This window comes from Rhizophagus irregularis, chromosome 15 (assembly GCF_026210795.1).
Source record: "Rhizophagus irregularis chromosome 15, complete sequence".
NCBI classification, from domain to species: Eukaryota; Fungi; Glomeromycota; class Glomeromycetes; order Glomerales; family Glomeraceae; genus Rhizophagus; species Rhizophagus irregularis.
In genome coordinates, this window is record NC_089443.1 from 2,909,829 (window position 1) to 2,924,124 (window position 14,296).

Sequence of the window (14,296 nt, forward strand, 5' to 3'; positions counted from 1 at the left end):
CTCAAATTAATAATCACTACCTTCTCAATTACACTTCTCCATTCTTAAGATCTCTCATGTAGAGATCAACGGCCATCAAGTCATCCTTCCCCCCTGCTGCGCACAAATACTTGGATAATATTTCCCTATCTACAAGGGGGAGAACATCACATAATTTATTCAATGCAGTTTCATCTGCAACAACAGAGTTGGAATAGGACAAAGAAGGTATATTCTTTTCTTCAATAGTTGTAATAAATGATGTGGATGTTGAAGTAGATGATCCCAAACTAAAACGAGAGGTGACAGCTTGAAAACTTAACCTACGTTGACGTGGTTTAATTGGTGTTGCAGTTTTTGAAATTTTATTAGATGAAGTAGGTGAAGTTGGTGAATTAATAGAAGGATCATTCATTACAGCTGGAGGCATAAATAATGATGGTCTACTAGATTTGCTAAAGCTATTATGTCGACTTAAATTAGATATGTTAAGAAAGTTTGATGTTTTTGTTCTAGGTGATAAAGGAGGCGACATTGGACGGCCTCTTAGTGAACTAGCTTGAATTGCCAAATCTAAAGAATTTCGAGAAGTACCAGATTTACTAGAATTTATAGAACCCAAATTTGTGAATGAAGTATCTACAGAACTTTCTGTAACTATACGCGAAATAGTGGACAAAGATGGTTGACTACTAGTACTTTTGGCTAAAGCAGGATTAGAATATATTTTATTAATGGCAGAACTTGTCAAAGTAGAAGAGGTCTTGCGGAATCCTATTTGGTAATCTGTCAAAATTTGAAATAAAGTAAATAAAGTTAGATATCACAAAATTAATTAAACTTTAAAAAATGTATTCATACTTTTGACAATTATTGGTGGTTCTCTTCCGATGTTTATAAGGATCCATTTTTGTAAGCCAGTAGTTTCTTGTTTTAATGAGTCTAATTTCACAGCTATTCAGAAAATATTTTATTATAAAAGTATAACTCATGTTCAACTGTCAATATTAAAAAAAAAAATATTTTTGTTATTACCATATATATTAGTTCTTTGCGCCCGATTCATTATTTGTTTGATATCATCTGAAATCAATGCTTCAGGCGCAACGCGTTTCTTTCTAAATTTTACGCTAAGTTCTTCTGAAACAGGAGGAGAGTCGGAAATATCAACGAAATTTTTAGCCGGGTAATTTTCAACAGGCAAACTTTCTTGGGAAGAGTGGTTTTCTGTATTTGATTCAAGAAGTTCCTCTAAATGATAAGAGCTTTCTGGAAGAGGCTGCTGGGAATTCATTAATTCTTTAAGCCGGTTTATCGGATCAAGTAAGCTCTCTTTTCGACCTTTACTTTGTTCGAATGTATCTTCTTCGTGTATAATACTTTCCGGGTTTTCTGAAATTTTTAATCCACTAATTCCTTCAATAGTTGTTTTATTTATGAATTCATGAACCGATGTCATATTTTCGGAATCACTATTAGTCTGATTTTCCTCCTCTGATTCAGAAATTGACTCAGGAATATAGCTGAGTTTTAATGATGACGAAATTTTAGATGAAGAGGCGGATTCCTCAAAAGGAATAACCGGAATTGTTGAAGTCTCATTAATAGGAGAATTAAGTAAAGATAATAGACTAACATCATGATCCGATACATTGCCCATCGGAACCGAATTAGTTAATGATTCAACTTTGGTAATTATATCATTATTTCCAGGAAAGTTATGTTTTTCAAAATTTATGTTTAACGAGGGTGATTGTGGAGTTCCCGAGTTTTGAATTAAATCTGAAGTGTGTAAAAGGGTGTTAAAATATCAAAGAAAAAATATGAAATGAGAAACATTTCAATTAAAATTATATAAAAGAATTAGCATTTGTTCGTTATTTGCTAATTTTGGTAGGATGCAACTTTCTATTGTCCTTCACCTTGAGTTGCTAAAATAAAAAGAACAGCTATAATCAAGATAATTTGATCATGCGTATTGTCTTTTAAGCTTTAAAGCTCTGAATGGAACTCGTCAAATGCCTTTCCTACTTGTCTTGACTGCCAATAAACTGGGATCTATATAAAAAGTTTATTCTAGAACTATAAGATCTAATATCCATCAATATGCAAATTTTTTATTTATAACGTACCTTTGTCCATATTTGTCTTTACGAATTATAACCATGTAGTTTGTATTTTTAAATTTTTCGTCCTGTGAAACATCAGTATTGCAGTATTGCAGTATTGCGTGATCTTGCATAAGCTTCAGTGACATTTGACTATTTGACTATTAGTCTATTACTGTCACGTCTCAGAAACGTAGTCTTCAAATAGAATTAGCACTGAATTAGCTATGGATACTATCAAAGCACATATAGAAAGTCATGAATATGCAGCGCTTGTTAATTTCTGCGAGGATTTAGAATTACAAGTATTTTGATTCTTTTTTAGTCCGCGTTAAATTTATTTCGTAAAGTACTTTATTTTTAAACGTATTTGTATATTAGCTTGCTCTAACACCAAACACAAACATAACTCCAGAAGATTTTTACGGTCCCTTTTTACTTGGTTATTTGTTAGAACAAGATCTGTAAGTAAACTTTATCTAATGGTATTTTTAGAATATATTAATCAAATTTAATTATAGTCCTTCCGCCCGTTTTCTTTGGAAGCGATTGCCTGACTCCATCAAAAGTTCTTCCAAAGAATTACGTGCTATTTGGGATGTCGGTGCGGCGCTATGGCAAAGAGAATATGAAAATGTGTACGAGCTTATAGGTTCAAAAACATGGAGCCCTATTATCGCGCCCTTGATGGAGCAATTGGCTGGTATTTGTGTTAGTTATATTTACTGTTTGAAGTTATAAAGTTTACCTAATAATCTATATCGCTTCTCTTATAGATAATTTACGAGAACGTATGCTTAATCTCTTATCAGAGGCGTATTCTTCTATTGTGATTGATGACGTAGTCAAATATCTTGGTTTGCCACGTGAAAAAGTATTAACGAGTAAGAATTTTGGAAAATAAGATTTGCTTGAGCTAATTCGATATTATTTATATTCAAATTATCATTTCTTTTAGTTTTGGAAGAACGAGGATGGGAAATTGATCTATCTTCAAATACGTTACAACCAAAGAAAACTGGTAAGATTAGGAATTTATTATTTTACAACCAATTTAATAAAATTCTCAAAAGTCAAAAAACTTTTTTTAGTACAAGAAATTCAACAATCTACATCCCTTGCGAATTTCTCTCAGCTCACCGATTTAGTCATTCACTTGGAAAAATCTTAAATTTCATGATCTAGTATTTAATAAATTATGTACTCTGAAATGGCTACAGAAAGCAATTAACAAATTTCGAATAGATCTATCCATTAAATAAAGATGTGCTTAATCCGTTTTTTGTTACCTACTTTAGCACAATGTTTTATCGGTCAAATAATTTGGATGTTGTAAGAAATGAAGATCTTATTCAACTTAGGAAAGCCTTCCACAACCGAACATATAAGTCGTTCTTGACCTGTGCGATAGATCTGATTTGACCCGCATATTAAATTTACAATAAGGGGACCGAAATTAGAGGTTCAAGCTTGCGATAATTATTTTAGTTATGCATGAAGTATCAAGAATATATAATTTGACTTAGCTTGTAAAAGCTTACATAGGTAAAAGATATATGATGTAATAATATTTTTTTTTTCACCAATATTTGTTAAATTTTTTTTTAATGAATATTGGGTTATCTTTTTTTTTATTTTGATTTTATTTTATTTTTATTATTGATCAAAAAAAAAAAATGGATGTGTTTTCATTAAATATAGTCTATTGGATCCTTGACAACATGAATAAACAGTTAGTCATATATCTCCTACAGGTTCAAGGGAGGAGGCCCTCTAAATACACTATGAAGAAGGTTTATTATGATAATTGATGTGATATCTACTAAGTTAATTAGTACAAAAACCTTGAATTTGTATAAGGTTACACACTTACACTTATATTCAATAGTACTAAAAATTCAATCTGTACAAATGAAGGTAGTGTTCTGTACAAATCAAATTTTTCCTCTGAAATTTGATTTGATTTGAATTTGATTCAGACTTGATTTGACTTCCAATAAATATTATCTCAGGATTTAGTGATCCAATTTTGATGATCTTTTTTTAATCAATAGGTCTTGTTACCCTGATCAAAATAAAAGATGATCATCAAAATTGAACTGCTAGATCAAAAGTTATTTGCAAAATATATTTTTACCCTTTAGGATTAATTAGGATTATACTGTATGATAAATCAATTCATGCAGAATACCAAATAAAAGTAATATAAAATAAATAGTATAATAATCATATTTAGGCATTTTGGTTCAAGTTTTAAAATCAAGCTAAAATCTGATCCTTCATTAACAATTTGAGTAAAATATTCTTCATTCTATTCATATTCTATTGTACTAAAAGTCTTAGAACCGTTCAATTTACTATTGATTTATCTGCAATGCTCACATATTTTAAAAGTATATTTCTCAATACATTTAATAATTTTGCAATACTTGTATTTTCTTAAAAATATATCAGAAATCAGCTGATTTAAAAGTGATGGAAAGTAGTATTATTAATAATCTGATTTGATCAAACTTAAAGCTAAAGTCAAACTAAACTGATTGACTTAAACCTTCAAGTTAAACTGATAAGATTATTAATATTAGCTTCATTAATTTTTCATTAATTCCATTAATTTGCTTATTGGCTTCATCAACCTATTGGTTTAACTTTATCAATTTAACAGTTAAGTTAAACTAAACTGAACCATGAGTTTATAACTTAATAAAAATCTTCAAGTTAAATAAAGTTAACCCTTAATTAGTTTAGTTTAATTTAATTCAGTTTAACTTATAATAAACAATACTATGAGTCAAACTTCAAATCAGATCTATATATATTATATGATATTATATATCTATATATTTTTTTTTATATAACTGCAATGTATTTATAAGTTTATTAAAGTCAAAAATAAAAATATTATTGATTAAAACTATCAATTGTTTGATTTGTAAAATACTTCTATAAATAATTGTATTTAAAGTCAAGTAGCTTAAATGATTTCAGAAAAATTGAAAGAACTAAAAAAGTATAAGAAAGAACACAAAAAAAAATGGGAGGAAGAGAAAGATCATGAGAAGGAGTTATATAGTAAAGAATGTGTTGCTCATTGTATCAACTTTGTTGTTGGTGAAGCAAAAGATGAAGTTGCTGACTTGAAAATTCATGATAGATTTTCCTGTTATTTAGCAACAATACTTGCAAGGGACAAAGAAATAGTTGCAGTATGGTTGAAAATTTTAAAAGATAGCAGTGAAATTTACCTTTCTAAGAACTTTGATTGGCTCAACAAAGATGTGAAGTATATTAATAATATTACGAATTATCTGAAAGTTATATCAAAAAATACTCCCATCAAATCAACAGATACCGAAAAGGCTTTTTACCTAGCTGTGATGTCATATTGCTATACTAAATTTGAGTTTAGATGGAATAAACTTAAGAATGATATTAATAATGGTGATAATAATGAATACGTTAAATCTTTAAAAGATTATATTTCAGCAGAGCTTGGTGATTCAGCAACTCCTATCAACATATCCTTAGTTTGTTACGAGTATTATAAGCAAATTAAAGCTAAAGTTAATTCTAACATCTCCCCAAAATTTTTAGGCCATATTAAGAAAGTGGGATCTTATTTTGGGTCTATTAAAGGTATCATAAATTGTGCAAAGAATATACAATATAAACCACTATTCTCTAACATTAAAGTAAATAGAGGAAGGCCTGTTATCATAAATAAACAACCTATATATTCATGGGAAAATATTATCAAAAGGTTTATTGATGAAGATGAAGACAAATATAATCATTTCATGACTAGGTGTTCGAAAAAGCCTGAAGTAATGGAAAGAATCCATAAAGTATATACCGACAATGCCACAAAACAACTACAACTTAACAATGATAATGTTGAAAAATGTATATACTTACATGCGGAGATGCACATTTTGGCCTCCTTAATTATCGACAATAAAATTAAAAGTAGGGTGTTTATAGCAGTGTCAAAGAAATGCTGTTACTTGTGTGAACTTTATATTAATTTTGCAATAAAACAAGGATATAACATTGTCATTTCTGGGAAACACCAGAAATTATATGATAGATGGATACTTCCGCATGTAAAAAATAGCGACTTCAAGGATAAATCCCTGATATATATACTAGAAAATCTTAATCAAATCATAGAGAAAAAAATAGAACACTATATCAAAAGTTTGCCAGCAAATTTTGACAATAGTGGAAATAATCTAGATTTATATGATAATGGTAATAATATATATATGAGATATATGGAATATATAAAAGATTTTGACAATGTATGTAAGAAAATAGATTTAAAATTTAAAATTTAGAAAATAAATAATGTATGCAAATTTCATTTTGTGAGCTATACTTTTTTTTATATAAAATATTATAATTAAGGAATATTAAATTTGTAGAAAAAAAAGAGTAATTTTAACGCTCACCAGTGATGAAAATTACTAATCACGTGATTTGATAAATTTTTAGTTTTTCATTAAACGAAAAATGTAAATTTTAATAAATAATTTTTCTGCAATTTTATGTAATAATAAATGAAATATAATTTAATAATAATGTGTATAACTTTTCTAATTGTAATTATATAATTAAAATTAATGAAGTTTTATTATAAGAAATTTATACTCAAATTACATGAAAAATCACAAAAAAAAAGACTCCTATTTCCCATCCACCAGCTAACGAATACAAGTCTTTTATATAGTTTTTTATCTCATAAAAGTTTCATTACATGTCAATTATTATAGTATTGCGAAATTAACTTAATTTAACATTATAAAATTCTGTTATTACAATTTTCGATTAAAGTAATTGAAATCATAAAACTCTAATAAAAAAAACATACCTATTATCTATTCCCTGAGCATTTTTTCTGATAGTGACCAAATTTACCATACAATAAGCATTTACGCTGTTGTTTTATAGGCTGATCATTACTTTTATCAATAATTTCTTGCATCAGAACTCTCCTTTTTGATATTTCCATTGCACTTCTTAATCTTTTTTTTTGATGGAGCCCTCTAACTTTAGTTACATAAGGACTGGTAATTTGTTCAATTAAATTTTTTTGTAATAGAACTATATTATCATTTTCTTGATTAGACTCATTAATTTCTATTATATCATGATTAACATTGTCATTATTATCTACATTTTTTTCTTGTTTTGCTTCAATAAAATCTTTTAATAATTGAATTAATTCATGATCACTATTGGTTTCTAATGCAATATTAACAGCAGTTTTTACTGTAAAAAATGCTATCCCAAATCTATTTCGTTGATTAGTATTTTGACGAATAACTTCATTATTATCAGACCTTTGAATACAATGTAAACTTTGAAATGTACATAATGTAATTTGAGATAATGTTGAAGTATCAGTAGTTGTTTCTATTGCTGTAAGAATCAGAAAGTTTTTAAGATTAATATCTAAATTAGTTAAAATACTGTCTTTATATCATCTAATAGGTATGATGCTAATATAGAACTTTGCTAAATTTGAATATAACATTACTTTCCAGAAATGTTGGCAAATTATACCTTTTGTAATTGTTTCCAAACAAATACAAAGGTGGGTTTTATCATCCAAAAGTATTACTATATTATATTTACGTGAAAAGCCACCTATATGTCTTATTTTTCATATTTCAATGATATTTGAAATTTCAATACCACTTAAAAGAGACTTTATAATTATTTGTGATTTATCAATAATATCTTCAATAAAATTATCACTGGCAGTCTCAATATCTAAATTCTATAAGATTTATATAAAAAAGAATCATATGAAGATACGAATCATATGATTGATCTATTAATTAGTAACGCAACGTATATAAACATTACAAAGTTACTATTAATTTTAATAAAATGATAATTACCTCATCTAAAGATGATATCAAACAACCTTCATTGAGAAATTTGAAATTTCTGCTATGATAATACAAGAAGCATCAAAAAGTAATTAAGAACAATATCAATACTGGAAAAAAATTGAGATAATAAATGTGGAAGACCAACTGTTGTTTGATAAGCTTTAAGGTTGACTAATTTACAATACTGAAGTTCGTTTTCATGTCTTTTATCAATAGTATTTCCAATTTCACAAAGATTGCTTACACTATTTAATGTCTTTTTCACAGGTCGAAAAGTGAAAAATCAGGCACCAATCAGTCACCAATCAGGTAGCTGATTGGTGACTGATTGGTGACTGATTGGTTCCTGATTGGCATTTTCGCCAAATACCGTCACCAATCAGGCAGTTTGCTAACTTTTGATCCAGTGATCAGAAAAAGATGAAATATAGCTCATTGGAATCGTCTCAACAAGACGAATCTAATGGTAGTAAAATCGCATCTCTAGGATTAATAGTTAATAAAAAATTAAATAAAATATAAATGATACATTTTTATTTTTATATTTTACTTAATTTTTCATCAAGTATTAATCCTAGAAATGCGATTTTACTACCATTAGATTCGTCTTGTTGAGACGATTCCAATGAGCTATATTTCATCTTTTTCTGATAACTGGATCAAAAGTTAGCAAACTGCCTGATTGGTGACAATATTTGGCGAAAATGCCAATCAGGCACCAATCGGTCACCAATCAGATACCTGATTGGTGACCGATTGGTGACTGATTGATGCCTGATTTTTCACTTTTCGACCTGTGTTTGATAATTGCATTAAATGACTCTACACTTTGTATGAATTGAATATCTGCATTAAATTATTGGAATGGTGTATAGGCTTTGGCTCAGCTACTTCAATTAGGATATAATACTTTAGTCATATATTGATAACTTTCTGGAAATTCATTCATCATAGATTTTTACCGTTATTCAAATAACTTTATACTTAATGTATTTCTATATAAGTAAAATGATTTACTAAATGAACGAAATTTTGTACCCAATTTTGCTTTAAGGTGTTTGGTAATATTTTGCCAAATATGGAAAAAGCAATAAAAATGTGGCATCATTGGAAACATATGAGCAGCTACATTAATCAATTCTGTTCTGAATCTGTCCAAAATGCTTTTAGCACAGTATTGTTTGTTGCTTTCATAAGACATTGTAAAATCCACGTATATGTAGACACCATTTCATTCTCAACAAGAGCATTAGCTACATTTCAAAACTTTTGCTTATTCATCTCTGCAGAGACTTTAAGATTACATACCTGCCAATCTAAATTTCTTATTAATTGTTCATAATTTTCTTTTGTCATAGATATCGTAGGGGCAATAATGAAGTGCAATGCTCCTTGAACATCAAAGAAGCATAGTTGACTTTATCCATTTTGAAATGCAATTTTTTTTTAATAATTTAATTTTAGGATCTTTTTTTTTTATTTTTGCAATGTATTTAATAGGTTTATTCATAATTGTCTTTAATCATGAAAACACTTAAATACATGTTGTATTTATTTGTTTTATATGTGTTATCATTTAACACCACATCATGAAATTGTTGGTATAAATCCTGTTGGGAAGGGGACATCCAGAAAATACCAGACAAATGACATTCATTACCTGAATGTCGAACAAATACCTTCCAAAGGACCCTGAACATTATATATATAACTCAGATCTAAGGTCAAAAATTTTAATATAACTTTATACACTTAATTTTATTAAAAGCTTTATACAAAATCATCATATAAGTTCAAATTTTACTTCAAATTATATAATTTCAAATCTGAGTTTATATAAAACAAAATTTATTTTATTTATTGATTTTATGTAATCATTTCAATAATGATTTATCAATTCAAAAATTCATAATTTAAAAAAAATTTAAAAAAAACTTACTTGTCATAATTCAAAAATTAGTACTGTTGTAAAAAATACAAATGTTTCCACAAGTATTATACTAATGATTACAAAAATTTAAATCTAGGTAGTTTCGAACCTGCTGAACAACTTTCAATTAATAAAGATAGTCGATTTCATTTGATAAAGATGCTGAAATTACACTCTGAAGTTACTGATTGTGTGATTAAAAAAAAATTGGAAGTGCGAAAATTGCTCGTATTCCATAAGTATTACTCCGATTACTATAAAAATTTAGTTGTAGGTAGTTCTGACATCCGTAACCAATTTTCTCTTAATAAAGGAAGTCGATTTCATTTGACTAAAATGCCGTAATTACGCTCCAAAATTAATAAACGAAAAAAGCAAATTTAAAATTACTATAATTATAAAAATATGCGTGTACTCCATAAGTATTACTCCAATTGCTATGAAAATTTAGATTCGAGTAGTTTTGGCATTGTTAAACAACTTTCTCTTAATAAAGAAAGTCAATTTCATTTGGCTTAAATGGTAAAATTACACTCCAAAGTTTGACGAAAGTAAAAAGAAAAAATTTAGGAATAAATGTATTATGAATTATATAAAATACCCATATTTTCACAAAATACAGGTAATAAAAACTGTGACAAAAGTATTTAATATGTGCTAATTTGTAAATTTACAAAGTTTTTAAAATTTTTTTAAAGAAAAATTTTTTATATACGTAATTTATTTACACAAGTATCATTATACAAAATAAAGATTTCATTTGATTTAAAGATTATCACTGTTATACAAATACATATCTGACTTACCGAAAAATTACTAACAGGCTATACAAAATCAAATATATGACTTATTGGAAAATTATATAATAAGTTTATACAAAACTGGATCCCAGTGTTATATGTATTGTTCAGAGTCCTTCTTCCAACCTGGATCTTGAATTATTTTTCAAGAAAATTGTTAATTCGTGATCCGCAAATAAAGTAGAGAGTCCTATATCAAAAATCGGGGTAATTATATAATAGCGTAGAATCTGACGTCATGGCAAACCAAAGTACTAATTGTTAAAATATAATATAAAAACTAAGTTTATTGCCATCAAATTATGTTATTTAGCTTACTTTTTATTGAAAGTCCGGTAAATTTTTTGAGCACTATAAATGACTTACTTATAAGCTTAAAGGTAAAAAATGCCTTATTTTTAACGTTGCGAATAATGGATTTTTACTTTTAGGCTCATAGGAAAGTTATTTCTAATTATTGAAAATTTTACTGGACTTCCAGTAAGAAGTTAGCCAAATGGTATAATTTTATGCTAATGGTTTTAGTTTTTACATCATATTTAAAAAATTCGTACTTTAATTTGCCACGTCTTCAGATTCCGCGCTATTATATATTACTATATATAACTTAACCCCAGTTTTTAATAATTAGATTCTCTACTTTTTACGCGGATCACGAATTAAATAACGAACTTGTATCAGAATTTTTTTTATTTTTATTTTTACGTAAATGGTATATTAAGTTATAAATATTCTGTTTATGGAATACATGTTGTGGGTGTTTTTTTTTTCAAAATTTCTAACTGTATAATAGGTGCCACCTTGCAATCTGTAAAAAACTTTAAATCTTGCATCATCTTATCATTAAAATGTCAATATCTAACATTGAGATATACTATTTGTATAGGATTTAATTCATGATTATGTGTATCTACTAATATTATACACTTTATTCTGGCTATTTTCTGTCTTTGGTAAGAAAAAGTTACAATACCATTCACAATTGTTTTTGTTAGAATTGCGTGAATGATGCAAATTTTGATTAATAATCTTACGGGCTTCATAATTACCACTAAAAAAACAATAAAATGATTTGCGTTAGGTAATAGAATGATTATTTGCATCTTTATCATTACGAAAAACCTGGTATCCAAAGCCTCTTTCTAAACAGTAATTATGCAAAAATGTATCAACTGATGTCCAGTCATCAAAACTATCTCCTACACAGAGATTATATTAATATGAAGAACAGTTTAAGCTGTCATTTAACCTGTCAAATAGTTCTGTAAGTTCTTCTTCTAGTTCATTAAACAAGTGTTCAGGAGATTTAGAAGATGTAATAATGTTTTCTAATACATTTTCTTCTAATTCATTAAAAAAATATTCAGAAAACTTGGGAGGTGTAATAATATCTTCTAACATGCTTTTTTCATTACTTTCAATAAAAAAATTTGTAGGTAAAATGGTGTCTTCAGAAAAATTTATAAAGAAATCCCAATCTATGTCTATTGTGGTAAAGGATTTGTTAGGATAAATATTACTGCATTAATTATCACTTCTTTATTTAATATATGTAGAGCACAAATTTTTTATGATGTGCATGGGTATTATAAATATATATTTAGTTAAAATTTATATGCTTATACAATAATTACGTTATACAACACTATGGTAAAAATCACCAGTGGTAAAACAAAAATTAAAAATTAATAAAATCATCACCAGAGGTAATTAAAATTTGAATTTCACCAGTGGTGAAAATTAAATAAATTTGAAAAAAAAGTATAATTGTAGGAATAAGAGTATATTCTATCAATAATAAAGTATAAAAGTTTAAAGCAAAATTATTTTTCTTGTAAATGAATGTAAAAAGTTAATTTAAAAGGATATTGAGTTTTCACTTTCATTTTTATTCATATGATATATAAAATTATATTATTAAAATAAGGTTGTTTGGCTAAACTCATTTTAACTTTTGACAAAAATCTAAACTTTAATTAGTAATAGTTTAAACTATGATAAAAAGTTTCGACAATAGCTAAATGTCTAAACTATGTCTAAACTTTCTAATTAATAAAATTTAAAATAAATAATTATTAATACATTATTATATATATTTAAATAAATTTTTTATAAATAAATATTATATAATTATTAATAAGGTTTTTACTTCAAATCACTGGGGGAGATCATCACCGTTGGCCAGAATTATCAATTTTTACCAGCACTATATTTTTTTAATGCTGGTCGATTGTAATAATTTCAGTCACTGGTGATCATCACCCCCAGTGATAGTTAGAAAAATTCTATTAATAAATATAGTTAGACTTTCATATAGTAACATTTTATATAATTACATCATATAAAATTTCTCCTTATAATCACACCTTTGAGAAAACCCAATTTATATACTTATTATATAAAAAAACCTTTATATAATTACATCATATAAAATTTCTCCTTATAATCACACCTTTAAGAAAATCCAATTTATATACTTATTATATAAAAAAACCTTTATATAATTACATCATAGTAAAAGCCTCTATATAGTTACCAATTTTTATAGAATTGATTAAATAACTATATAGAGATCTGACTGTACTAATAATAATATATAAAAAGTAAAATTATAAAACTGGTTATTAATTAAACTTACTATATATTTTAATATATATAATGATTTAAATAATTAATATCCCTTAAACTGTAAGCAATTGCGGGCAAATTTGCCCGCAATTTTACCAAATTTCAGCTCTCATCTAATTTTATGAAAAATAAAGCAATTTTAATAAAATTTTTTTCCAAGATAGTTTAAATTATATATTGTGCAGCAATTATTATCATTTATTAATTATATATTAGAAAATCGAAAATTACCCATTGGTCAAAAGTTGTATTTTAAGATAATCACAAAATTTTAAAAAACTTTGCACTTAACTTCGACGATTTCATTGATAATTAATTGTAGCTATATAAAAGCTTAATAGAATATGTAGAATTTGGTATGAGAAACGACTTTTGTTAATATGATTTTTGATATTTAAAAGTAGGATTTTGACTTTATATAGAACCCTTAATGAAAATTTTATTATGCATTTTAATTATATATTCATAATAATTGATTTTTTTTTATCTCTATTTTGTTTATTATAATGCAAAATTTTTATAATAAAAATAAAAAGTTATAATAAATATTCAAATAGAGAAAAAATATGGTAAGAAAAGTTTAAATTTTATTATATAAAAATTCCGATACTATTTTTGTGGGTTAATTTCTAATCCAATTTTAATGATCAACTGTATATCTAACTCATACAATTTATGGCCAGAATGTAGATCAATTTGGCTGCAAAATTATGTGACGATCTGGCCAAAATTAAAGAATTTTTTATAGCGTCATTTATTCTAATTTAGAAATTGCGGGCAAATTTGCCCGCAAAACAGTTTAAGGGATAATGTATATTAAATTTTATAATTTTTATAATTGCAAAACTGGTTAAATTTATATTAAATTATATAATTTATTATAATAAATGGTAAACTTTATTAATTACTATGTAAAAATATGTCTAAACTTTTTACAGTTTTACCAGTTTT

General features: G+C 26.6%; 5 protein-coding genes across 5 annotated transcripts; 2 read left to right on the forward strand and 3 right to left on the reverse strand.

Annotated features, from left to right (window-relative positions):
- Nucleotides 1–28: 28 nt before the first annotated feature.
- Nucleotides 29–2,121, reverse strand: OCT59_007359 (uncharacterized protein; the record flags this gene model as incomplete). The annotated part of the gene is made up of 6 exons (XM_025314340.2): nucleotides 29–765; nucleotides 841–933; nucleotides 1,015–1,761; nucleotides 1,902–1,928; nucleotides 2,011–2,037; nucleotides 2,112–2,121. The coding sequence occupies 6 exons, from the start codon at nucleotides 2,119–2,121 to the stop codon at nucleotides 29–31; spliced, it is 1,641 nt and encodes a 546-aa protein (XP_025185369.2).
- A 107-nt stretch (nucleotides 2,122–2,228) lies between these two features.
- OCT59_007360 (uncharacterized protein) lies at nucleotides 2,229–3,405 on the forward strand. The gene is made up of 6 exons (XM_025314341.2): nucleotides 2,229–2,392; nucleotides 2,469–2,551; nucleotides 2,609–2,790; nucleotides 2,864–2,971; nucleotides 3,046–3,108; nucleotides 3,179–3,405. The coding sequence occupies exons 1-6, from the start codon at nucleotides 2,315–2,317 to the stop codon at nucleotides 3,256–3,258; spliced, it is 594 nt and encodes a 197-aa protein (XP_025185370.1). The 5' UTR covers nucleotides 2,229–2,314; the 3' UTR covers nucleotides 3,259–3,405.
- Nucleotides 3,406–5,065: 1,660 nt separating this feature from the next.
- On the forward strand, nucleotides 5,066–6,424 carry OCT59_007361 (uncharacterized protein; the record flags this gene model as incomplete). Its single annotated transcript, XM_025329466.1, has 1 exon — nucleotides 5,066–6,424. One exon carries the CDS (start codon nucleotides 5,066–5,068, stop codon nucleotides 6,422–6,424), a length of 1,359 nt encoding a protein of 452 aa, XP_025185371.1.
- A 536-nt stretch (nucleotides 6,425–6,960) lies between these two features.
- Nucleotides 6,961–7,914, reverse strand: OCT59_007362 (uncharacterized protein; the record flags this gene model as incomplete). Its single annotated transcript, XM_066148176.1, has 2 exons — nucleotides 6,961–7,508; nucleotides 7,908–7,914. 2 exons carry the CDS (start codon nucleotides 7,912–7,914, stop codon nucleotides 6,961–6,963), a joined length of 555 nt encoding a protein of 184 aa, XP_065998652.1.
- A 3,880-nt stretch (nucleotides 7,915–11,794) lies between these two features.
- OCT59_007363 (uncharacterized protein) lies at nucleotides 11,795–12,118 on the reverse strand (the record flags this gene model as incomplete). The annotated part of the gene is made up of 2 exons (XM_066148184.1): nucleotides 11,795–11,909; nucleotides 11,967–12,118. The coding sequence occupies 2 exons, from the start codon at nucleotides 12,116–12,118 to the stop codon at nucleotides 11,795–11,797; spliced, it is 267 nt and encodes an 88-aa protein (XP_065998653.1).
- Nucleotides 12,119–14,296: the final 2,178 nt, after the last annotated feature.

Excerpts from the sequence above, each read along its gene's own strand:
- OCT59_007360 (XM_025314341.2), top strand. The coding sequence starts at position 2,315 with ATGGATACTATCAAAGCACATATAGAAAGTCATGAATATGCAGCGCTT. Across the intron at positions 2,791-2,863 it reads CTTGATGGAGCAATTGGCTG|ATAATTTACGAGAACGTATG; the intron begins GTATTTGTGTTA and ends CTTCTCTTATAG. Across the intron at positions 2,972-3,045 it reads ACGTGAAAAAGTATTAACGA|TTTTGGAAGAACGAGGATGG; the intron begins GTAAGAATTTTG and ends CATTTCTTTTAG.